Source organism: Pelodiscus sinensis, chromosome 3, assembly GCF_052426305.1.
Source record: "Pelodiscus sinensis isolate ZL-2025 chromosome 3, ASM5242630v1, whole genome shotgun sequence".
NCBI classification, from domain to species: domain Eukaryota; kingdom Metazoa; phylum Chordata; order Testudines; family Trionychidae; genus Pelodiscus; species Pelodiscus sinensis.
The window spans coordinates 161,190,136-161,215,563 of record NC_143054.1 but is presented as its reverse complement, the minus strand read 5'-3'; the positions used below and the strand labels follow the sequence as shown (position 1 = coordinate 161,215,563).

The 25,428-nt window shown below is 46.2% G+C and overlaps 1 protein-coding gene across 2 annotated transcripts in view; it reads right to left on the bottom strand.

Moving 5' to 3' along the window:
- Nucleotides 1-5,484: 5,484 nt before the first annotated feature.
- The window catches only part of GALNT14 (polypeptide N-acetylgalactosaminyltransferase 14), a 214,770-nt gene continuing 194,826 nt past the window's right edge, over nucleotides 5,485-25,428 (bottom strand). For both annotated transcript variants that reach the window (XM_075925330.2, XM_006118082.5), the window contains 2 exons: nucleotides 14,705-14,824; nucleotides 5,485-13,789 (listed from right to left, as the gene is read on the bottom strand). In XM_075925330.2, coding sequence (XP_075781445.2) covers nucleotides 13,631-13,789; nucleotides 14,705-14,824 — 279 coding nt within the window. In that variant the 3' untranslated portion in view covers nucleotides 5,485-13,630. The remainder of the gene's footprint in view (nucleotides 13,790-14,704; nucleotides 14,825-25,428) is intronic.

The window sequence follows — 25,428 nt, the reverse complement described above, 5'->3', positions numbered from 1 at the left end:
GGGCACCAGGGACTGGAGGGCTCTTGTTCTGAAGGCTCCCTCAACAGGGGATGAAGTAGCCACAGGGAAGGAAGTTTAGGGTAGTGTTAGGCTAGGTCTAGACTACAGTCCTTTGTCGGAAAAAGCAACGCAAATTGTGAAGCACAATTTGTGTAGCTTTTTCCGATTGCTTTTCCGGAAGAGGTTTTTCCACCATTTGGCCCCATCTCGATGGTATACAGGGCTCCCCAAAAGAGCACGTTTGCTCTCTCGCAAAAAAAAGCAGAAGAGCAAACGCATTCTCTGAAAAACATGCCAGTCTAGAGAAACCCTTAGACTTACACTATTAAACTCTCGAATTAGGCATTCAAGGATCTTTGTGGATCTGGATCTTGGAAGTCCCAGTTTTGGCTCCCTTGCAATCCACAAAACTCTCACTGAAAATTCACTCAGCACCTAAGTTTGCGGGACAGAAGTTCCCTCGGTGCCTACATTTCTGTCCTATAGCACATGCATTGCTGCCCCCTTCTAGGCATCTGGGCGCTCATCTCCTGCCTAAGTCAGGACCGATCCACCCGTTTACCTGCCTAATTGCATATGGGCTCTAATGGGCATGCTTAGAGGCTTCCTACTAGATCAGGCCTCATTCAAAAAGTGACAGTGGCAGCATTCAGCTTAATACTTCTAACCCAGGGATTAGAGTCAGTGGGGCTGACAGCTACCATGGGCCCCTGGACAAGGTGTGGAGGGGCCGTGGCTCCTTGTCTCCAGAAGAGCTGGGGCCTTGATGCAAGGGGTGGGGCCAGGAGCAGCCAGCCCTCAGCTCCCGTCGCGATTTAAAGGCCGATGCCACATTAGCAGCAGTGGCGGCTGAGAGCCTCAGATCTCTTTGAATCACCAGGGCTTACCACCCCCCCATTGGCAGGCCTGATTAAAATTCTTGCACAGGAAGTGGGAAACCCAGCTTCAATTCTTGACCTCGGTGCAGCCCTTTCCAAAAAGTCTCTGTTTTATCCAGAATCTTTTGTTCTTTTTCTTATGGAGTCACTGTGGGAATTGGCAAAGTGGTTTATGGGTCACTCCTGGGACCAAAATGTATGGGTTTGTTCCTGGATAGCGTCATTTTCAGTTTTATTTGGCTTTAGAAAGCCCATAGGTCCTGTTAAGTGAACCCTGTATTTGCCTTCATGGAAACAAGCAATATATTGGTAGTTCAGCTTTAAAAATGCACCTTGTTCAGCATCTAAGGAAGAATAATCGTTTTCTATTTAGACTGTGTAGTGTACTGCTTAATAATAAATACATTCCTGACATTGTTCACTGATAGCCTGCTTCTAATAAACCCCATGCTGATTCATGTGTTGGTTAGAGTGGGTAATTCATCTTCCTGGGCTGCTAAAACTTTAGCTGGGATTATAAAGACAACATGAATCAGATGTGTTAGCCTCTAAAATAAGCTATTTCCCCTGCTGGTTTGCTCATTTTCACACCATAACAAAATATTGGCCAGTTTACCCTTTGTTTTTTGGCTCCCATTATTAATTTGGTTAATAGCCATTCAATAAGGAAGGCATATCAGTGAGGGACCTATGTGATTTTTTTTGTAAAATATGAATCTTTCTCCTCCCTCCTGGATCTACCTGATATCAAGCTGCATCACATCACTGTTATTTAATAAAGAGCCTGCAGCTAAACTCTGACTCCACTGGGATAAATTGAGTGCTCTAATTTTACCCCTTGATTTGCGACTGAGTGCAGAGAAAAATCAGATTATCTTCAAATCTAATTATGGCTCCAATTGCTTTATGTACTGACTCACAAAAGTTTTCCTTGTGTCACGCCCATTAATACCCTCCAATAGTGTTCCCTCTAATATTTTATGTCCATGTGCAGAATGAATTTTGTTAGGAGCACCAATATGGAGATGATATGCAACACATTATCTCCATGTTGGTGCACACAAAATTCATTCTGCCCATGGATGAACTGTGGCAGGGATAGGGCCAAGGGGTTCAGAGTGGGGGAGGGGGAGAGGCTCAGGTTGAGGGGGGATGAGGGCTCCAACTGTGAGTGTGGGCTCTGGAGTGGGGCTAAGGAGTTTGGGTACAGGAGGGGGTTCCAAGCTGGGCCCAAGGGGTTTAGAGTGCGGGAGCAGCCTCAGGGCAGGGGGTGGGGGTGGAAGTGCAGGGTCTAGGCTGTGGGAGAGGGCTCAGGGCTGGAGGGGTGTTCTAGGAGGGAGCTAGAGTGGTGGAGGGGGCTCATACCTGAGGAGGGGATAGAGGTGCAGGGTGCTTACATGGGGCAGCTCCCATTTGGTGGTTGGGGAAAACCAGGTGGCTCCACGCTGCCCCTGCACTCACCTACAGGCACCACTTCCTGCAACTCCCTTTGGCCATGATTTCTGGCCAATGGGAGCTGACATGGCTCTAACTGGGGCATGGGGAGAGGAACCCAGTGTGCAGAGCCACCACCCCACTCTCCTGCTAGGAAGGGCAGGCCCAGAACATGGGGCTGCAGCCCCTAATGCCCCTTTCTTAATCTGGCCCTGCTGCTGGGGCCAGAAGAGCATGCCTCTCCCTCTAGCAGTGGCAGCTCCATGCACAGCTGCCCTGAGCCTCTGCACAGGGCTTTTTAGGAGGGGACCTTGGTCACAGAGAGCATACAGCCAGTCTGACCTCTTGTATATCACAGGTCACCAATTCTGCCCATCACCCTCAGTCTAACCCCAACCAGTGACATTAGACCAAAGTACCACAGCCCGCACGAGACCAGGCGCTTATGTGCCACAGCAAGAGACTAGCAGGGACCAAGGTGCACCAGTGCCCAAGGTCCCTGCCGTGGCAGTCGTTTCAAGGTAGGTGCTAAAATGCCATCGGCTGGGCTGCAGGTGTGCGAACCCAGTGTGCCCTGCAGACAGCAGCCTGTGACTGAAACATACAGCTGAATTAGCTAAAGTGAGTGGAGCCAAACTCTAGGGCCTGACGCAGTGCTCAGTGAAACGCCCATTGATTTCTGTGGGTGCTAAGTCAGACTCCCAGAGACTAATATCTTCACTATTTTTTTCCAGGGGATATCATGTTCCCAAGGGGAACTGCAGAGTGCATGATTGGTAATGGACTATGATGCCTTTCACCTCTAGGGCACGGGCTCTGATAGGCCCAAGGCAGCAGTGCGAACGTAACCAACGGCTTAATCCAAACATTCCAAAAAGGATGGAGGTGTAAGAATACTAAGAAGTGCCTTTCCTGACAGGTTCATCAGAGAGGCTAGGGGTGGGGTTGGTTCTCCCAGGTCGCATTTGAGGCATATTAGCAGAGTAGCTTGGGAAACCTGGGTGGACAGCTTATCTAACGAGCTGCTGCGTTCCTTGGGTTGTTGCTACAGAACCTTCCATGTGAATAAACAAATGGATTTTCATACTGGGGCTACCTGGAAAAATCCTGATCCTGATCCCAAAGTCCTGACTCAGGCAAAACTCCCATTGGCCTGCCTAACATTCACAGTACACTCCAAAGCAGCAGCTTGCTGAGAGTTATTCTCTGGATGGCCCTGTGCTTTTACAGTTAATGAGGGTTTCCTGCAAAGCTCCTTCCCCTCAGAGGCCAGACCAGGCCTCAGCAGGGAGGTTATCAACAGGAGAGCGATCTCACACAGGACTGGTAGTTGGAAGTCTGGGCTTTTAATCTCAGCCTTTCTGCAGTCTGAGTGTAGGCAAGTTATATAGGGCCTATCTGTGAGCTTCTAGCCTGGATAGCTACAACTATTTACACCCCTCAAGACTTGTACTGGCTACTGTTGGACAGAGCAGAAAGACATGTCAGGTTAAGGATCCAGTTGCTCCTAGCTAGGCACCCTTGAACAGGGGAACTGACAGCTATGCTGGGCCCCTGGGCAAGGTGTGAAGGGGGCGTGCTCCCAGAAGTAGTGGGATCTCGGGCAGAAGGGAAAAGGTCAAAGCAGCGAGTGCACCACATCAGCCCCCCATGACCCTCAGTACCACCAGGAGTATAGCATAATTCCTCCCCCACAGCCCTCAGAGCCACCTGGTGTATGCTGCCTGCGGCTCTGATGGTGATTTACATAAGAACGGTCATATAGGGTCAGACGAAAGGTCCATCTAGCCCAGTATCCTGTCTGCCGACAGTGGCCTATACCAGGTGTTCCAGAGGGACTGAACACAACAGATAATCCTCACATGATCCCTCTCCTGTCACCCATTTCCAGACAAACAGAGGCTAGGGACACCATTCCTACCCATCCTGGCTAATAGCCATTGATGTACCTAACCTCTATGAAATTATCTAGCTCTTTTTTGAACTCTGTTAAAGTCCTAGTCTTCACAATCTCCTCTGGCAAGGAGTTCCACAAGTTGACTATGTGCTGCATGAAGAAAAACTTCCTTTTGTTTATTTTAAACCTGCTGCCTATTAATTTCATTTGCTGACCCCTAGTTCTTATGTTCTGAGAACAAGTAAATAACTTCCTTATTCACTTTTTCCTCACCAGTCAATTGCCAGCCCCCAGGACAGTTGCCTCCCTTGGCCTCTCCTCCCTTCCCACCACATCTGTGGGCCTGCATTTGAACTATCCTAAATATTTCTTCACTCTCCTAGACACTGGATCTTTCCAACAGCTGTTGACAAGGGCCATTATTTATTAAAAGTTTGTGTGTCAGTACATTTTAAGTGCAGTGTACACAGACTAAAGCCACACATTCCTTGCCCTCCCAGGTTTTACAGCCAAAATGAGACAAATAAGACAAGACACAGGGCAGAAGGAATCGGGAGAGGCTGTGTGCAGGTATGAGGGGCTCAAGGGAGGAAGGCCTGCTTGAAGACAAGGGACTGCTAGAGGAGGGGGTGCTCACTTGGTGGATGAAGACAAGGATCATTCCACATGGCGGAGATAGCACGAAAGAAACTACAAAGCTGAGTGGAACAAGAAGAAAGCTGGAGGAATGAGATAAGAGAATGAAAAGCAAGGGGTGAGAACAGAGATAGATGGGGCCATGTTGTGCAGAGACATGCACGGTCAAGCAGGTTGAATTAGATGTTAAAATCTCGGAAGCCAATGGAGGGATTGGAAGGGGACGGGAGGAGAAAGATGACTTTAGCAGCAGCCTTTTGGACAGGTTAGAGGAGGGAAAAGGGAAGGACAGGAGAAGTTTGCACAAATCCAAGTGGGAGAAGAGCAGGGTGTGCACATGCCCCTCCTTAGCTGCTGCATTAGAGTTTTTAATGATTTCTAGCAATCTAGATTGAGCTTCCTGGATCCACTCATGGTCTCACTCTAAATACAACACAGGCGTCCAATCGTGACAAGAGGCTACAGAGTTGTACTTGTCTCAACAGCTTGCTATGGCTAAACCTGTATATCCTCTGGGTTGTGACACCAGTCATCGGGAGTCTTTGTAACGAGATCAGGAAATATGACACACAAGTTCTGAATCAGAGCAAATAGACGCGTCTCATTTCAGAGTCAGCTCATGGATGGGTAGAGATCAGATCAGCTGTAAGAAATTCCCTTTATTGTGCAACTTGTTATTCATGCGAGGGTGAAAACAGTTTCAAAGGTGATCTCGTGCACTCTGAGGGATATCTTCTTAGAGCTAATGTACTTTATACAAACCAAATTGGTTTTTGCTTCAAACATCCCTCCGCAAAGGAAAAATCAATTTCAGGTTACAATGGCTGTGATCTTTCAAGCTAAAGAGCCGTTGCAAACGTGCTAAGCGGTGGGAATGCAGAGCTGCGTAGCCTGGTTGTGTAAAGTGCACGTTCACACACGTGCTGTGCTCAGATCAAGGAGCAACCCAGATGGGTTTAACACCCACAGCGGTACACGAGGCAGCCAGTTCACCTGCAGAGAAAGGCTCTTGCTCCCGTTTAATTTCCACATAGGGCCCACTCAGAATCAAAGCCCCATGGTGCGGGGTGCTAGACTGAAACAGGAAATGCAATCCCTGCCACACAGCACTTACCAGCTGTGTGAAGACATGCTCAGGTGTGAAGTGCCACACTCACCTCTTCCAAAGACCTCTTAGTCCATCTCCTCCTCCCTGCTTGGTCCTTCCACAACTTCCCAACCCATCTGCAATTCCCTCCCTGCTCTGGCTCCTCCCCCAGAGGCCCAATTCTGTTGTTGCATGGGATACAGAAGACCAGATCTAAAGATCCCTCTCCGCTGCCTATGTTTCCCACTGACACTCCTCCACCTATCAAACCCTTCCCCTACCTCCCAGTGAGTGCCCAGCCCTTCCCAGCTGCACTTTACAAGCATTATGGGGCCATAGACCACCGGTGTGTAAGTAGCCCCGCATACTAGCTTTCACACAATGTAGACATTTTGCCACCACTGTGATGTGTTGAGCAGAGGAACAGTTAATCAGGGCCCTGTCTCATTCCTCTTGTTTGCAAGCCTGCCTCCCTATCTAATGGGCTCGTGGGTTGCTATGAAAGGAGCGTGGGAGAACGGTGATGCTCACTGAGTCTCTCTCCGGTCTAATACTACTCCAATCCCAGCTGGTTAATGATGGCTGCACACAACTGAAATCAACAAAGGGCACTGAAGTGAAACTGACATGAGGGAGTCCAGCAGTGTGTGTACCAGACTCTTAGTGGCACTAGCTTGGCCTGAGTCAGGGCTATGTTAAGGAGGCTCTTGCTTGAGGGAATGACTATACATGTGTTCTTGGGTTGACTCAGCACTTAAAAAACAAACAAACACCCAACCAAGGATTCTTTGCTAGAGAAAACAGACCAGAAGCCCAGTGATACAATCCCTTCTTTAGCAGAATGGCATCTATTACAGAAGTGTAGGCCATGAGCATAAGAGCTCCTAATACAGATTTAACCGTATTATAAGAATTAGTGCAAAAAAATAAAATGCATTATTAAAGATACTGGAAACTGACCTTGAAACAGGATTGGCTCATTTCTGCAAAGCTGGGATGAGGAGCCACATTATACAAAGAGGCACCTAAGGGCTATGACTCATTGGCCGGTGTCTGTTTGCAGCATGTCCAGTAATGCATGATTAAAGCACATTGCAAATATACTGTACTTTTAAGAACACAGATATTGCAGGGAAGCCATGTGACACTTTCTTTGCAAACCCACAAGCCAAGTAGAATTGGAGTTTCATTACAAACCTGGAACTTGGGCCAAGTTCATTTTAACTGTGGGAGGGCTAAAATAGAACTAAATTTTGGTTTCAGGTGAGAGTGATTTCAATCCATAGCTACAAGGACAGACTTTGGCTGACCCTATCTGCCCACGCAGGAGACTGAGGCAATCAAGATACCCCTTGTTCTCCTGAGAGTGACACCTGAAATGGTTACAGCTCTGCCAACACAAATCGCTGAGTTTCACTCATCTGTAATGAGCTGCCAATCACTTATGTAAGTACGGGAGTTCAGGATAGATGAAGGCCAGATAGCGACTGAGCAGATGGAAAGCTTGTGAACTAATAAGTGTGAAAATAATTCCGGTAGGTGAAATGCTACATGTAAAAAGAAAACAAACCCTTGAACTGTTATTGCAATGATTAAAACAGCCATTTTTAACACATTTTGTTTTGCTGTGGGTTGTACATTTCTTGCATATCTCAGTTGGAACTAGTCTGTTCCCTTCTGATCGTAACCAATTCCACTTTTAAGCTTTCATACCCTAGCTCAAGACTACAATGTTTGGGCTGCAAAGACACTAGCAGGAGGTTTTTAGAGCATAACTGAACAACTGCTTCCACTGAATTATTCCCCCTTTTTGCAAAAAATAAAATAAAACAACCAAACCCGCATTTCTGTTGGTCTTAGGGTTTCAGAAACTATTTCTGGGACCAGAAGTAACTGGTTCTGGCCTCCCTTTAAATACACATTTCACATCACATATGAAGTGTGTACTTACTTTTTGGCACAGATAGATTCAGATACAGTTGCATGAACATATTTTAGATTAATCTAATACATGGTTATATTACATATGGGGACATTAGTTATCATGGACACACATACACAAATCAGGTGTGTGTTTGGTGGAGGGATGGGGAGAGGGTGTTAAATGCATCTTGTAATGGGGACCATTTTTTTTTTTTTTTTTTTGGTCAGCCACAAAGCAACAGGTTGGATTTTCTTAACAGGGTTAACTACAAAGCCACTATTAAGAAAAAGCAACAATCTTACCAGCAAACTTCCCAGCAGCTCAAGATCAGCTCTGTTCTCAGACCAACCCAGCTTTTAATTAGACTCAGTTAGAGAACAGGTGCAAACCATCAGCTGTGCCAAAGTTTTACTCTTAAATGGTTCTTTGGCACTCTAGCCAATCACTCTATTAACTTTGGCTCCTTGGGTTTCAGTTTAATCCATGCTACTCAGACCTGAGGGGTTCAAGAGCCAAACTAGCAATTATTATTATCCCAAAGAGCCATTGTAGTGTGACTTTATTGTTTCATTTACCATATCTGATTAACCAAGTACTCTACAAACGGCTTCTAACATAGTAAAACCATCCTGATTGGTAAAATTAATGTATAAATTAAATTAATTAAATTAAATCACAGAGTGTTTTAATAGCATGGATGAAAAGACCCACTTGTGGCTCTCAAGCCTCTATATGAGTATCACTAATTTATCCTACCTATACAAGTTCCAGTATTAATTACCCCACCAGGTGATGGATAAAACATTACAGAACACTGACACTAGAGCTGAGAAAATAAGTAAGAAAGAATAATAAGCTTCAGCTTCTTTTTCTAGTTGTAAAGTGACCTTTATCTTTAGCCTTTCATGATTTTCCTGAATTTATCAGGATAGTTTTCTTTATAATTTCTATGACTACTTCCTGAAGTTTGATGCCTGAATATTCAATGCCCCAAATATGAGTGGTACAGGTTAATTCTGAAAGGAGACAGGAGTCCATTTCTATTGTAACTTGGGCTACTTCCAGAGGCAGGCAATGAGGGCATTTGGCTGGGAGGGGGGGAGGACTTCCAGGGAGCGCCATGTACTTGGCTAAATCCCTCTTTATAAGCCCTGTGGCCAGAGGTTTTTCAGTCTATAGGATGTGAGTCTGTTAGCTCCTTAGCTCAAGATATAAGCATACATGAGCTTTGAATGTTGCTCGTGCTGTTTTCGGTGTGCTGGACAAGGGGATGGGTACCAACATATGGTATAATAAATAATAGCACTCTACGGCTACGTCTAGACTGGCATGATTTTCCGGAAATGCTTTTAACGGAAAACTTTTCCGTTAAAAGCATTTTCAGAAAAGAGCATCTAGACTGGCAAGGACACGTTTCTGCAAAAGCACTTTTTGCGGAAAAGCATCCGTGGCCAATCTAGACTCACTTTTCCGCAAAAAAGCCCCGATCGCCATTTTCGCGATTGGGGCTTTTTTGTGGAAAACAAATCTGAGCTGTCTACACTGGCCCTTTTGTGCAAAAGTTTTGCACAAAAGGACTTTTGCCTGAACGTCAGCAGCATAGTATTTCTGCAAGAAGCACTGATTTCTTACAGTAGGAAGTCAGTGCTTTTGCGGAAATTCAAGCAGCCAATGTAGACAGCTGGCAAGTTTTTCCGGAAAAGCGGCTGATTTTCTGGAAAAACTGGCCAGTCTAGACACAGCCTACCAGTTCAACGCATTTTACATTCATTAACTAAGTCACACAAAACCTGTGTGAGATAGGCATATATTCGTCCTCTTTTACAGATGGGGAAACTGAAGCAGCACAGACCCCAGTACTGCAATTAGTTAAAGAACCAGGATTAGAACTCAGCACTTTGATACCTAGGCTCTTTATTCTAGACCACCTTTTCACTCCTTGTTAGGTCTTTTCCATGACTGGATAATCATAAATATTCAGATCAGAGTTCTAGTGTGGTCCCTTAACTTCTAAATTATAAATTCATTTCCCATTTATTTTCCTCAAGAACTGAGTAAAATTTGGTGTTTAAGCCATTGCTCTTGGCCTTAAACTTAACAACTATGCTAGCAATAGAAAGTGAAGGTAAACTGGCCTGAAATCAAGTGAACCAAATTATAGTTTTGGGTTTTCCCCCCCAATTCACAAAATCTTTCAGAGTAGCTCTCATTAGGACAGCAATATCTTTCGTAATTATATTGTTAAACATTCAGCCAGGGTAGCTCATTTGAAAAGCAGCAAAAGACAGGTCTTTCTCTGAGTTTCCTGCTTTGGATCCAGTTTTCCAGATGGCTTTCACTCAGGCACAAGGACAAGTGACTTACCCACAGGCCACACACCCAGCCAGGATTAGAACCATAGCTTCTCTTTCTCGATCAGTGTAAAATTGGCCAAATAGCATTGCTGCAGAGAGCACCAAAGTGTAAATACTAGAGCCTATCTAGACATCCTGTCAAAGGGCTCCCAGTTTATGGCCGGTAGAATTATAATCAATACTAAGGGAAAACTCAAACATTAAAAAAGTAAGTGAATCTATTTCCAGACTGTTTTAATCAGATAATTAAACCTGTAGGCTACGTTGGATTTCACCAGTCTTACTTTCTACTGACACTCAAAACAAGGCATTTTGTGAGCGCAGGAAAGAAAACATTTGCAAACTGGTGGATAGTGGCATGCTCCTACTGAGATTCATGAGAGGCAAGCTGACACCCCACACTGTTTTAAGTATGTTGCTGATCAGATGGCTGATCTCACTGGCAGGGCCACGAAACAGGCTTCAGACAAAGGGCTGCATGGTAGGCATGGGAGTGTTTCTGCAGCCTCAGGTATGCTACACAATTAGCAGCTGTCCAGCCTGCACTACGTGGATGGAGGGCTGGCTGATACAATGATGATACTGTCATTTTTCACAGCCACTCAGCACACCTACATTCAGCTTTTCTGTGCCCCTGAGCCTCCTTGCAAGTCCCTGATGGAGCACCTGTGTGGTACAGCTCCATGGTTACCAGGGATGCAGACCCTGCCTTTATTATGCTCTTTGTCTCATGCCTCCAACCATCTCACAGCAGTCTTACTGCAAGTAAAGCCTTCTACAAACTTGACTTGGCCCAGAGGGTTAGGCCTCAAGAGTAGTATCCAGCTCTACCTTACCACATCAGGGAAATGAAGTGAGTTTGAACTAAGACCTTCTTCGAACACACATCTACATACCTGCACACACATGCATGTGAAATGCCCGTCACATCTACACACAAATGCAGAGGCACACACACATATGTACCGACATGTCAACAGACACGCACAAATGCACATGTACATGTATGCAGTGAGGTAGCACTTTGATTTTCTGCTGAACAGCGGTGGTTGTCTAGAACACTGGTTTTGGCCATCAGCAACAGGGATGTTTTGAACCCCAGGAGAGGAAGTGATTGCTAGATGCACCACAATAGTTTCTTCACACAGTTCTGGGCAGCCAAGAGCAAACCTGCTAAAGCAGAGAACTCCAGATTTAGAACCCAAAGTCGAGCCGTCCATCAATTGCCCGGAGGATGCTGGAGAATAGCAGCAGTTCTTTCCAGAATGGCATTTTGTCTGCTTATTTTGGAGGAATCAGAAACAATGCAGCATCAGGGTATCACAGGGCAAACACAACACAGGTACATTTAAGGTAACCTCCAAACTTTTGGGAGCTACTTTACCACTTGGGACCTCCCATCACTATTAGACAGTGACTTATTCCAGCCTGCCTGTCATTTGCAGTGACTAAAGTCATTGGCTCAATGAAATAAGGCAACCAGCAAGTTCACTGACTGCTTTGTGAATTGGGCCTGAGTTTTCTCCCTCCTCCCCACCCCGCCCCGCTCTATTTGTAGTTGTCTTGTTTTCCTATCAGAAAGCTGAGAAATGAAAATGGTGCCGTGCATTGCTGTGACATGATGGCTTCCTTGAACTCTTTCACAAGGCAGGTCCTGGAGGATCACAGCATAGTGGCTTCATCAGATTAATAACCTGCTTTACTGCAGCTGGAAAAGCATTTTATAAACCGGGATGATTTGAAAATAAAAACAGTTATGGTGGTGCTACACTGTAAGCCCAGGGCGTCTGAGCAATCCAATCCCTAGCACTATATTCATCAAGGGAGGCCAGGCAAACTTGGTAAGAGGATGTTCCACCTCCAGGTCACAGGTTTGAAATTGGCCAGAGGACGGGATTTTTGTAACCGCTTACATGACTCAGGAGCTCAAACCTCACTGGTTTACAAGTGCCTCAGGCCCTCTTGAAAGTCCCACCCTGCATTGTACCCAGCTGTGCAAGGCCCTATATAGACTGCCTTGGTGATTTCCATCCTGTTGGAAAGTCCTGCTCCACCAATCCCTTTTTCTGTGCAGAGACCTAGCCCAAAGGCCAGGTCAGAAAGGACTGTTTCCCGTCCACATCACGTCCTGAGGTCTCCACTTAATCCCCTCAGCCCTGCACAAACATCATCTTGGCATTTTATCTCTAGCCAATGCCTGTTTCTTGGAGCCCCCACATCTCACCACCCCAGTGCCTACGAGTGCCCATGGCCACAGCAGAGAGAGAACCTTCCAGGGTCTCCTGAACTGGGGCTTCCTGCTCAGCGATGCAGCTGGGGGGCATCCCAAATTCTTCCATCAACGCTCACATTCTAGGAGGCAGCAACATTGGGGTGGATCTCCTTTCTCCTGCGCTTCATGAAAGCCCTCTGGGAGGTCCCTACCTTAGTCTGTGCCATGCTGAAGGAAGCCCCATTCCCTCAGGCCCCAGCTATTGTACGAAGCAGATTGGGAAACGCACACAAGGCACAATTACCTTCAAGTAGCAAAATATTAGTGGAGTGACATGGTATGATCATTTGAGAGATGCCAGGGTTGAAACACGAGACCTGTACTGAGGTTAATGGGGAAAACTCAGTGATCTTGGCTGGCTCAGGCCATTCAGGCAGGAGAACTAACAGTATTGTTCCCCTGCATTGTCAGAAGGGTTTGCCTATTTAGCTCCCTCACAGGCTTGGCCTCTGTGGTAAGACTCGATGGGGTCCAAGCACAGAGAGTACAGAGTGGTGAGAACCCCCTCCCCATCATCTTGATTCTGGCCACATGCCAGCACGGGCCCTCTGTACAGTACACACCAAGTGCCAGTCTACAGACAAATGAGAACATGCTATCACCTCATCCAAATCCATGAACAGAGACAGGTAATCCTGGCATTCTCCACTCATCCCCAAGGCAACCACATTTGTCTCATGTTAGCATCCTCTTGCTCCACCCTTCAGCCTTTCTGCCAGCCCTGTGGCCAACTACACACTTGTCTTGCTGTGTACAGATCTCCACTTTCCCTCCAAGGATCTTCCTCCAGTTTCCATCTTGGCAGTAAAAGAATAAATACTGTGCACGCTGCATTTCAGCAGGGCCATCCTCAGACCTCAGCCAGGACTCAGTGTTCCTGAAAGATGTTTAGGGCCTGGCTGTGTGTGGTTCTGCCTTGCTGAACCTATAATCCCAAGAGGCCACTAACTGCAGGTCCCACAGCCGACATCCCTTCTTCAACCCAGAGCTCCCTTGGCCTAGCTCTTTTTTCCTCCTGCTCCCGCCTCACAATGAACAAAGGCGCCCAATGGTTCTGCTGCTGAGTTCCCAGCAGCCTCTGCTGTGGGCCATGGCTGCTTCCGACGAAGCCCTCCTGGCTGGTTCTGCACTTGTGACACCTCGGGTGGTCAGGACATCACCATGTCCCAGCGCTGACTCATGGCTGTGCTCTCACAGGGGTTGATGACAAGTTCCCCGGTACTCTCGTTGGTGTCGCCCATCATTTCGGTGTCCAGGCAGAAGCGCGAGGCCATGTGCTCAATACGAGAGCCGACTTTACCCCATCGCTGTGCAGGGAGACATGGGAAGAGGGACAAGAGTGAGTGCATGACCAATGGCTGTGAAACAATAATCACTCCTTTGATACACGGATGGCTCAGCCCCGGCAGCAGCAAGTACCAGGAGCTGGTAGAAGATATTTAAACAAGAAAATCGTAGTCGATTCCATTGGCCTGACTCATAGGATGTACTGAGCACTGACGTCACTGAAGACTGGTGACACACCATGTCTTTCTTGGTCAGCAGTGTGCATATTAGGCAGGAGCCTCCTCCTAGGTTCCAGGTTTAAAAAAAATCAATACATCAGCAAAGGCTCTCTCCTCTACTCTGTGGTTCATACACTGCTGAGGTCATTAATAGAGCCCTGCAAATCTGCGGATATCAAATTTATAGCCACAGGTATCCGAAGCTGTGGATGCAGATATCGGCGGCTCATTTTTGCAGATGCAGACACAAATTTTGTAGCTAGAATTCTGCAAATTTGGGTACATCCATGGGGATTGGTCTGCATGGATGTCAGTGTAGATATCCACGGCTCATCTTTGCTGTACAGATGCAGATACACATTTTATATCCGCTCAGGGCTTTGATCATGAACTGCTGAGACATGTGAGTGTTTGGTGGCTGACTGGCAGCCAGGGTGAAATGAGTTGCTGGCTGTGGTTGAGTTTCTAATGGGCAATGACCTCCGGGCCAGTGGACTAAGTGCCACACTCAGCGACACACTCAGCTTAGAGGCCAAGGACTGAATCGAGGCATCACTGCCACTAGCGGCTGTATCCTCAGGACACAGAATACGCTGCTGGGACGATGTGGGAGAAGAGCCCACTGCCACTGCCGGTGTGGTACGTGCTCTGGGGAAGGAGAGAGGACTAAAGCCTCCCAGGCGGTCAGAGAAAGCAACAAATCATCCACAGACTCACCTGTTTGCCATCCCCTTCTTTGCAGGGGGACAGCAGCACCTGGGAGCCTGGGAAGAGGGTGTGCACGGACAAGCAGAGCTGCTGCTGGCGGACCTGATGGTTGTATGTGTACGTCCATTCCTGGAAGGAGAGAGAGGAGAACCCAGGACAAACTCAGACTCGGTGTTGTTAGCCCCCTTTCATCCTCCGAGGTGGCACACGTGGCCCAGGTCCTGGTGCCCTTTAAATCAATGGCAAAAATCACCCTGGCATCCATGGCAGGAGAGCAGTCGAGAGTGAACAGAGTTTACCCACCTCTCATTCAGGGAAGGGGCAATGTCATTTCACCCACTGCTTTGGTACCACTACACCAATGACCAGCAGGGCGAGGCCAGTCTATCTATGAGGGCACCATAGCTGCAGATTCTTGGAATCCACATCTGCATAAGCCAAAGGGAGCATCTCAAGTCCTGAGGAGAGCTCTGTGAGGAGAAGGACTCAAAGGGAAGGGAAGGGGCGATAGAAGTAGTAAAATGGTTCCCTCTCCTTCAAGTGGTATAGGATGCTTCCCTGATGTGGCTGGGGAGAGGAGGAGGACGTGATGCGTAGGAGATTTTGCTAGTCGCCTGGGGTCTGATCTAGCTCCCAGATAGTTCAATGCCAAAACTCCCCCTGATGTCAATGCGCAGAAAGGAGCCCCAAATGTTTAAAGTGGTCACACAGATTATTAGCTAGCTGTAGAGTGCTGCTACCACTGCCATTCATGCTGATCAGTGTTGCCTTATAGTTTCCTACCCCCTCCACCTGCTTATCGTAGACCTCTGTGGGCTCTCATTTTCTACTTACATTGTAAGTTCTTTGGCACAGGGATTGCCTCCTTGTTCTGTCTGTACAGTGCCTAGCATGCTGGTGACCTGGTTCATGCCCACCAAATGGACAACAACGGTAATATGATTGTGAGATGCCTGTGCCGGGTGGTGCTCCCCCTCCTGTTCAGGAGGAATTTCTGTTGGTTTCAATGGGACTTACTGATAGTTACAGAAGGCAGAGCCTTGTGTGCTAGTAGTTATTGTCCCGTTAATGCCCTTGCTGTTTTTGTGGCAAGCTTTCTCCCAGGAATGTATCCCTCTGTGGGTGGGGTTCCTTCTCTCCACCTCTCACCCATTGCTTGTCTCTATGTATATGTTAATTAGGTGCACATTCCACATGCTCAGGGTCTAACTGATGCTATATTTGGGGTTGTGAAGACATTTCCCCCTTAATCAGACTGACAGAGACCCTGGGGCTTTTTACCTTCCTCTGCTGAATGGGGCACAGATCACTTGCAGGTTTGAACTAGTGTAAATGGTGGATTCTCTGTAAATTGAAGTCTTTAAATCATGATTTGAGGACAGCAAAATAAAGACATTGGATTTCAAAAAGGCAGACTTCAGCAAACTCAGGGAGTTGGTAGATAATCCCACGGGAAGCCAGTCTAAGGGGAAAATCAACTGAAGACACTTGACAGCTTTTCAAAAAGACATTAATATTATTGGTTTTCACCAAGAAACCTGCTGGTGATTGGACATCTAACATAGCAAACACCAGTGAAAATGAGGTAGGATCAGAGAGGCTAAAATAGGAAAAGTACAAGTTAAAAATTATTTAGACAAGTTACCAGGGCCTGATGAAATGTATCCTAGAATACTTAAGTAAGTGTCTGAGGAGATGTCTGAGGGCGTGTCTAGACTACAGGGTTTTGTTGACAAAAGTCGGCTTTTGTTGACAAAACTATACCTGCATCTACACTACCTCCAAGTTCTGTCGAAAGTAAGTCAACAGAACGCAGCAGTTTTGTCGATGGTGGTAAACCTAATTCTACGAGGAATAACGCCTTTTTTCGACAGTTATGTCGAAAAAAGGTGCTATTGCATCACACTGTGCTTTTTCAAAACTGAGCAGCTAGACTCTCTGTCGACAGAACTGGCTGTAGTCTAGATGCTCTTTTTCGACAGAGGCTTTGTCGACAGTATCTGTCGACAAAGCCTCTATCGAAAAAAGCCTGTAATCTAGACGTACCCTGAGTCATTAGCTATTATCTTTGAAAAGTCATGGAAGATAGGAGAGATTCCAGAAGACTGGAAAAGGGCAAATATAGTGCCTGTCTTAAAAACGGAAATAATGACAACCCGGGGAATTACAGACCAGTAAGCTTAACTTCTATACCCAGAAAAATAATGGAGCAAATAGTTAAGCAATCAATTGCAAATATCTAGAAGAAAAGGTGAAAAGTAACAGCATGGATTTGTCAAGAACAAATTATGTCAAACGAGCCTGATAGCTTCCTTTGACAGGGAATAAGCTTTGTGGATAGAGGGAAAGCAGCCAGATGCTGTGGATTTTGACTTTAAGTAAAGGTTTTAGTACTGTCTCGCCTGACCTCCTCATAAACAAACTAAGGAAATGCAACCTAGATGGAGAAAGTGAGTGTAAAAGTAGTTGGCAAACCATTCCCAGAGAGTAGTTATCTGTGATTCACAGTCATGCTGGGAGGACATAACAAGTGGAGACCAGTAGGGGATCAGTTCTGGGTCCAGTTCTATTCCATATATTTATCAATGATGTAAATAATAACACAGAGAATCTACTTATAAAATTTGCAGCTGATACCAAGCTGGGAGGGGTTGCAAGTGCTTTGGTGGATAGTGCTATAATTCTAAATAATATGGACAAACTGGAGAAATGTTCTGAAGTAAACAAGATGAAATTTAATAAGGACAAATGCAAAGTACTCCACTTAGGAAGGAACCCTCAGTTGCACACATATCAAATGGAAAATGATTACCTAAAAAAGAAACTTTGGTTTGTAAACATTTCAGACCACCTTGTGGGGAGGAAGGGAGGAGGAGACAGAGAGAGATTCATCTGTCAATATTGCAGCATATTACAGTCAGGAGTTATAACCGCTTTTGGTATCAAGAGACAGCAAGAGGATTTTAGCTCCAGGGCATATAAATTCTGTTTGATTTTGGCGTTTAGCCACCTAAGATGGAAAATATACATTGTATGAAAGTTCCAAACCAACAAAGACTTTACATTTGGTCTCACTTTTCTGTGCTTCTAAGGTCCAGCGTCCACTATCTTAACAAAAATCAAAGCTGGCTTCGTAAACAGGCTGCCCGCAGGCTTGTCAGAAAGAATTGCCCAGGTTTTCAACACAAGCAAGAAGAATGCATTTTGGAGACATATACTGCCCCCAAAGGGCCTTTTGGCAGCTATTTTTCTTTGTCAGGGTTTGTCTCGTCCTACAGCTATTGAATTCCAAACGTTCCACCGCACATGCTGTCAGCTGGTGTGTACGCTACTAGTGTGGGAAATGGTGTGCCAAATAAATCCTGCACCTGCCAAGAATCAAGCCCTCAGTGACCAAATCCAATACCTGTTCTTCCCTCACTTTGGGGGAAGTTAACTTTGCACATGTGAATGTGTGTGCACGCGCGCGCACGCACACACACACACACACAGAGCTCGTTACTCTGGGTCCCCACTGATTTACAGCATATTTATTACCTTACCACAGAAGTAGCCCCATTGGTTTCAATTAGGTTGCTCATTAAGAAAAATGTACCATTCCAATGAGTCCCAGCTTTGTTTACATTAGGAGCTCCTTTCTATGCTGCTACCCGCCCCAAACCCATATACATATCTCCCTTGGAAATAGCAGCACCCTCCCATTTAGTAATATGGACCGGGTGATGGATACGGCTGCTAGAACAAGGATGCCTGCATCAAGGCTCTCATCTACTAGTCCTTGTAATGCAATAGAAGCAAGCCCTTCATAAGCAGCTTTATAAGGCAGAATCACAATAGAAAATCCTCAACCAGTTTGAAACCGTGATGAGCAGAGGGGCAATAAGAACCAGTTTCAAAGTCATCATCACCCACGCCTCCTTTCTTAAGGATTGGATTGGTAATGGAAGAGCACGAGAGCATAGCAATGGCCAGCGGGGGTCAGGTCAATGGTCCATCTAGCCCCATATCCTGTCTTCTGACAGTGGCTGGAACCAGATGCAATGAACAGTACAGGGCAATTCTTGAATAATCTATCCTGTCATCCAGTCCTAGCTTCTGGCAGCCAGATGTTTAGGAACACCCAGAGCATAAGGTTGAATCCCTGACCATTGTGGCTATTAGCCATAGATGGACCTACCCTCCTTGAACTCATCTAATTCTTTTTTTGATCCTGGTTATTCATGATAATTGAGCTTGATATAGAGGGCCCTGAGGCACTGCAAGGCATTCTGAATCACCAAAGAAAGTGGAGATCGGGGGGGGGGGAGGGGAGATGACTGGCTGGCAGAAGCAGGGCTAGCCGGGGGTGGGGGAGGCAGTGGGGCTGGCCAGGGGAGACCGCCGGGGGAGAACTAGCTGGCAGAAGCAGGGCTGGCTGGGGGGGCGAGAGCAGTGGGGCTGGGCCAGAGGAGATCGCGGGGGTTGGGGGGAGAACCAGCTCGTAGGGCAGCAGGGCTTGCCAGGAGAGATCGGGAGAGAATCGGCTGGCAGGGACAGCGGGGGTGGGGCGGGGGGGGGGCGGAAGAATCGGCCAACAGTGAGCAGGACAGTTCAGGGCGCATGCAGATCCTGAATAAAAATGTAAAAGCAGTGCCTTTTAAATATCCCCACTGCTGACAGTGAGGTTTAAAGGCACTACAATGTGTCAGAATGGAGAGAACCTGGTTGCATTCACCATCCTGAATGAGAATATGGATAAAAAATTCCAAAGATGGTCTCAGATTTCTGAAAATAAATGAGCCCCTTTTCAATACATGATGTGGTGGTGCAGGGTTTTATTGGATTACAGTCCATTTTTCCAATCCATATTCCCTTAACTTGCTGGTAAGAATATTGTGGGTGGCCGTATCAAAAGCTTTAGCAAAGCTGGCTCTGGGGGCTTTGGGAGGACCAAAACCGCCGTATTTGCATATTTGTAATTTGCTTAATGAATATGCAAATATGCAAATGAATGTTACCAGTTCTCCAAAATCTCGTGAATGGATTTACTGGTCCCCGTGTCAAAAAGTTTGGGAACCCCTGATCTACTATATACAGAACTTCACCTGTCTATATCTAAGTGCTTCAAGAAACCAACTGCTCTGCAGTGCAGTACTACTCTTGGGTTGGAGAGCACCTGTATACTACTTTGTATGTCATTCAGTTTGTTGTATTCTAACTCTTTGAAAACTGGTAAGTATAACTCTTAGTTATACTCCAATTCAGCTGAAGAAGTGGGTTTTGCCCATGAAAGCTCATGATTCTATATATTTCTATTAGTCTTTAAGGTGCCACAGGACCACTCATTGGTTTTAATTTTCAAACTAAGATGGCTAGCCCTCTGAGATATCTTAATTAACAGAATTTTTGATTAATGGGCACCTCCATTCCCCTTACATTAGTGGGGGGCAAAAGGGTCTCTGTGGGCTGCCAAGCAGGTTGATCCAGCCCGCGGAGTTTCTGCCACTCCCCCACTGCCAGGCCAGCCAAGGCCTAGGGATGGGGGAGTGCGTGGCACTTAGAATCAATCCTGGTGGTTGACTCTAAGCAACACGCACCAGAGGACAGGGAATGAGAGACTTTGTGCATTCCCCCACTTCCCCGCCCCCCGGGCCAATCAGGGCCTGGGGGTGAGGGGAAGCGCACAAAGTCTCCTCCCACCACCAGGGGCACGAGTACCTAGAGGTAACCACCAGCTGTTCAGATCACCTGGCAGTTCTTTCTGCAGGAGGTGGGGGCAAAGACTTCACATGCTCCCCCGCCCCCAGATCAGTCAGGGTCTGTGGGTGGGGAAGCATGGAAGTGTCCTGGCCCCACCTCTTCCACCTGAGGCCCTGTCGCTTCCATGGTGGCCCGTGGCCACTTCAAAAATTTCTGAAGTGGCTACCGGTGAAAATTATTGCCCACCCCTGCCCTGCATGCAGGAAAACAAAGTTTTAACTCTATCCGTATTATGATCTTTTCTTTTTGTTGTATCCTTTTCCTAATGGCCCCTAACAATCCATTAGCTTTTCTCACTGCTGCTGCCCTTTGAGCGAATGATTTCAGAGGATTATCCATAATGACACAAAGATCTCATTCTGAAGTAGTAACAGCTAATTTAGACCCCATCGTTTTGTAGGTTTAGTTGGGATTGCTTTCCAATGTGCCTTACTTTGTATTTTTCAGCACCAAATTTCATCTGCCTTTTGTTGCCCAGTCACCCAGCATAGAAAAATCCCTTTGTAATTCTGAGTCAGCTTTGAAATCTTGAGTAATTTTCTATCATCTGCAAAGTTTGCCCCCAGCTGTTTACCCACTTTTCCAGATAATTTCTGAATATATTGAACAGCACTGGATCCCTTAACAGGTCTTTGAGGGACCCCACTATTTAACTCTCTCCATTGTGAAAACTGACCACTTATTCCTACCCTTTATTTTCTATCATTAAATAGTTACTGATCCATGAAAGTACTTTCCCTCTTATTCCCGACAACTTATTTTGCATAAGAGCCCTGGGTGAGGTTCCTTGTCAATGGCTTTGTGCAACTCCAAGTATATTGCGTGCAGAGGGCCACCCTTCTCCACGAGTTTGCTGATCCCCTCAAAGAATTCTAGTAGATTACTAAGACATGATTTTTCTTTACAAAAGCCATGTTGACTTCTTCCCCATCACATCATGTTCATCCATGTGTCTGATAATTTTGCTCTTTACTATAGTTTTAACCAGTTTGTTTCATACCGAAGGTAGGCTTATCAGGTTGTAAATGCCGGGATTGCTTCTGGAACCTTTTTAAAAATCAGCATGGTGTTATCTGTGCTTCAGTTATCTGTTACAGAGACTGATTTAAGCTCAGAGAAGGGAGTAAATGTTCAAAGCTCCCTCTGAACTATTTGAAAATCTGGTGAGAAATCTTAAGAAAACTGGTTCTTGTTACATTTAATTGACCAGAAACTCCATAGGCCTGATATTTTGGAACTTATGATCACTCACAACCTTAGCTGAAGTCAATTAAAAAATATCAGACAGTCTGAGACCTGCCCCTCTTGTGGCATTATGGCACTTTCACTTTCAGCCCTAGTGCTGAAAAGGTGCAAGAAAAGAAAAAATAAAGAGAATTTTGAACACTTCTGAGTCTCCAAGACAGTTTGGCTTGAAATTCAGGCCAAAGCCCATGTGGGTTCTTTATCTTATTCATTCCTTATTCAGATCACTTCACTCCATCGGTTTATCTTCCCTCAAATCCTTAATGGACCAGGTCAAGACAAGTATACAGCACTGTTCCTTGTAAGTTGTGTGCTTAAGTGGCTACCCAGGAGAGATTCAAATGCTGCCCAGCTGATTAGCAGAGTGCCCAGAGCTGATTGCATGTGTTTCCACTGGTGGTGCATATCTGCACAAAATTTGGTGCACATAACAAAATTTATTTCATACATTGATGGAAAAAATAGAGGGAATGTTGGTACACAGCTGAGTACAAGCTTCAACTCTCAGATGATCCACTACTGGATTCGTGCAGAGCATTCTGGCATAGCTCTAAACCATTAGAGTCCCCTTAAAGTATACCAGATGTAAAGGCAGCAGACTGTCCAGAAGCGGTCACCCTACAAGCTGAATGCCCAGCACAGATGGGATGTGACTGCAGACTGTTACAAAGTAGTGGAATTGTGTCTGTTAGCAGCAGGGGGTGGAGGTGAAAGGAAAGGAGCATGGGGCTGGATAGAGCAGAGAGGGTCACCAGTGGGTCACAATGGTGATGCCCCCGATGTGCTAAATGCTTTCCTCTGAAATCCCGGCTATGCTAACTCCATCTGAGGCTTGGGACTGTGTTTCAAAGCTTTAACATCATTCAAGGAGGCATCTGTCAGTGTTACTCAGCTTCCTTATGAATTGATCATGTGATTTTAAATTGTCACCTTGGGCTTAGTTTAGGCTGGCTGACATATGAAAAGAACTCCTCTCAGCCAATCAGAGAGTAGCCAGCTGGCACATGCCAGAAGTCTAGAGAGGTTCTACCATTGAGATAGAAGAGCGCAGCTGTGCCCTAAGGCTGGAGAAGAAGCAAAGGAAGGAAGGGGGAAAACAACCCATTCCTGGAAAACCCTGGGGTGACTTCTGTTTATTATGTTATTAATATTAATAATTAATAACTCAACATAACATTATAATTAGCGCTCTATAGCCCCTTCCATCTACAGTTCTCAATGCACTTCACTATTATTAGTTGATCAGTGTTCCTCGTGCTCTGGTGAGGTATGTATTATTTCCATTTTACAAAGAGGGAAACTAAAGTACAGAGTGGTGACACGTCTCAACTAATATCGCATAGGGCACCAGCGCTGGAGCAGGGGTGAGAACTCCCAGGTTGGCTGACTTCCAGTTACCTGCTCTAAGTATTAGAGCAGCTTGATTCTGTATTTGTTTCAAAAAGCCCTCGTGGCCAGGGCAGGGCAGTGCAATAGCATACTCAACAAATTGACTAGGGAAGTTGTGCAATCTCCACCACTGGAGATTTTTTAAGAGCAGGTTAGACATGTCAGGGATGGTCTAGATGGTGCTTGGTCCTGCCATGAGTGCGGGGGACTGGACTAGATGACTTCTCGAGATCCCTTCCAGTCTTGTGATTCTATGAATACTATCTATGCTACCTCCTATCAAGCCCATCTAAGGCAACAACATTAAAGTACTAGCCTTTACTAGCAATTGCCTAGGAAGGCTGATATTACATGCCCTGAGCCTCACTGGGGCCACTTCAGAAGATGTGCTGAACATGCCAATGCAGATAAGTGAAAAGAGGGGAGAGCTGCTCCCGACACTTCTGTTAGCTCTGCAGTCCCCATTTTGCCATGTAAACTACAGCATGTATTTTCAGTAGGTAGATGCTGTCTTAATACTCCTCACTTATTGTCACTGATTCTGGACTAGGCTGTTGCCTCTCTGCTGTGGCCTGATCCACCATAAAATGACAGCTAAAGTGGCCTACCAGTACTGTTCTCAGTGAATACACTCTCTTGGTGCAAGACACGTCTTGGAGAAGTGTGTGTGTGTCTCAGGCTAGGTCTACACTACAGAGTTTTTGCGCAAAAACGGCCATTTTTGCAGAAAAGCTCGCAGTGTCCACACCTCAAACATGTTTTTGTGCAAGTAAAATGAAAGAACAGAGGGGTTTTTCTGGTGTAGGAATTCCTGAATCTAAGAGGAATAACTCCTTTTTCTGAAAAAGTTTTCGCAAAAAGGTGTGTGGGGACAGGCAAGAGGGGGTTTTGGAGCAAGAAGAGGGAAGAGGAAAAAGCACAGGTGCCCTGGTGGCCATTCTGTGCATACCAATCAGTACTTACTTGTGAGAGAACATCCAGGCAGTGTGGATGCTCTCTCGTGCAAAAGCACATCACTTTTTTGATGCATTTTTGCAGTCTGGATGCTCTCTTGCACAAGAAGTTTTTGCGGAAGATCTCTTCCACAAAAAGCATCTTGTGCAAGAAGCCTGTAGTCAAGACATAGCCTGGCCCTGCATTGCCCTTGTCACAGTATCCAGGGTAGGAGAACACCAGAGAAACAGAAAGAGTGGCAGAGGGCATGCTGGGAAAGGGAGGAGCTATCACCAGAGTGCTCTGCTCTCAGCTATTCATTCAAAAGTTAGAGTATCCCTCGGGGCAAACACTGAGGTCTTAAAGTCATCTTTGCTCCCCCTGCTTGCTTGAAGGACACAGCCCAAGGTTGGGGCCACCACATTTAGCAGGATTGCAGTAGATCCTTGGCAACTGGATTCAGTGGTCCAACAAGATCCAAAGTACAAGGGAGTCTCTGAGAAACCAAGAATCTAGCTGGGGGGCAGGGGTAAAAGAGGAAATCCAAGAATCTAAGAGTTCATTGGGGCTTGTGGGAGAAAGATCAAGGAGTCCATTGAAGAGAGAGGAAGAGAAACTGAGAGTCAGAGCAGGGGCCTAGGAGGGAGTCTCTGAGAGGGGATGGTTCTGATGTTTTTGAGACCGTGAAGTTTTGGTGGAGGCGGTTTTTCTAGTCCTAGTCTTGTCCTTGGATTGCTAGTAATGAACCTTAGGACAAAGCTGCTACATTTTGCCGTCTCTCCCTCACGTGAGGATACAATGACACAGCTTCACAGTGTTCTGTCATAGAGTGGCACCTTCTCTCCCCTAATTCACAATCATCTTGCTGCTGCCGTTAATGTGCTCAAGTGTATCCAGGCCTAAGAGACTTCTGATGTTTGTTCTCAAGCATGCCAGGCTGCCTGGAACAGCTAATGATTAATGGGTTTATTGAATGCATCCCAGAGTCAGAAATCTATTCCAAAAAGGTTTCTGCACAGTCGCTTATCAACTGATGCTCAGTTTCAACAGAAAACAAATGCATAAGCCAACCAGTGGCATCTTCATTAGATGATCTAGGGCGAAATTACAATCAATTATTTACTCCCAAATGCATTTTGCTAGCAAAGAGCTAAATCAATCAATTGCTTTAGTAAACAAGACACGAGATGGAAAAATACCAGGGTTCTGTCCGGGAGCGCAGTAAAGACAGCACACTAAGCCCAGGGGAGTCAGTATCTAGTCCTGCTCCACAGAACTCTCTCCACACAGCTGACTTAAGGATTGGCATGGTCGGACTCAGTAGGGAGTTATGCCACACCTTTCTCACGATAGGGGATAATGCCATAATGCAGGCAGGTCCTTTCAGCAAGGGAGGGATGGGATTAGGAGGGAGACAACTTGGTCTC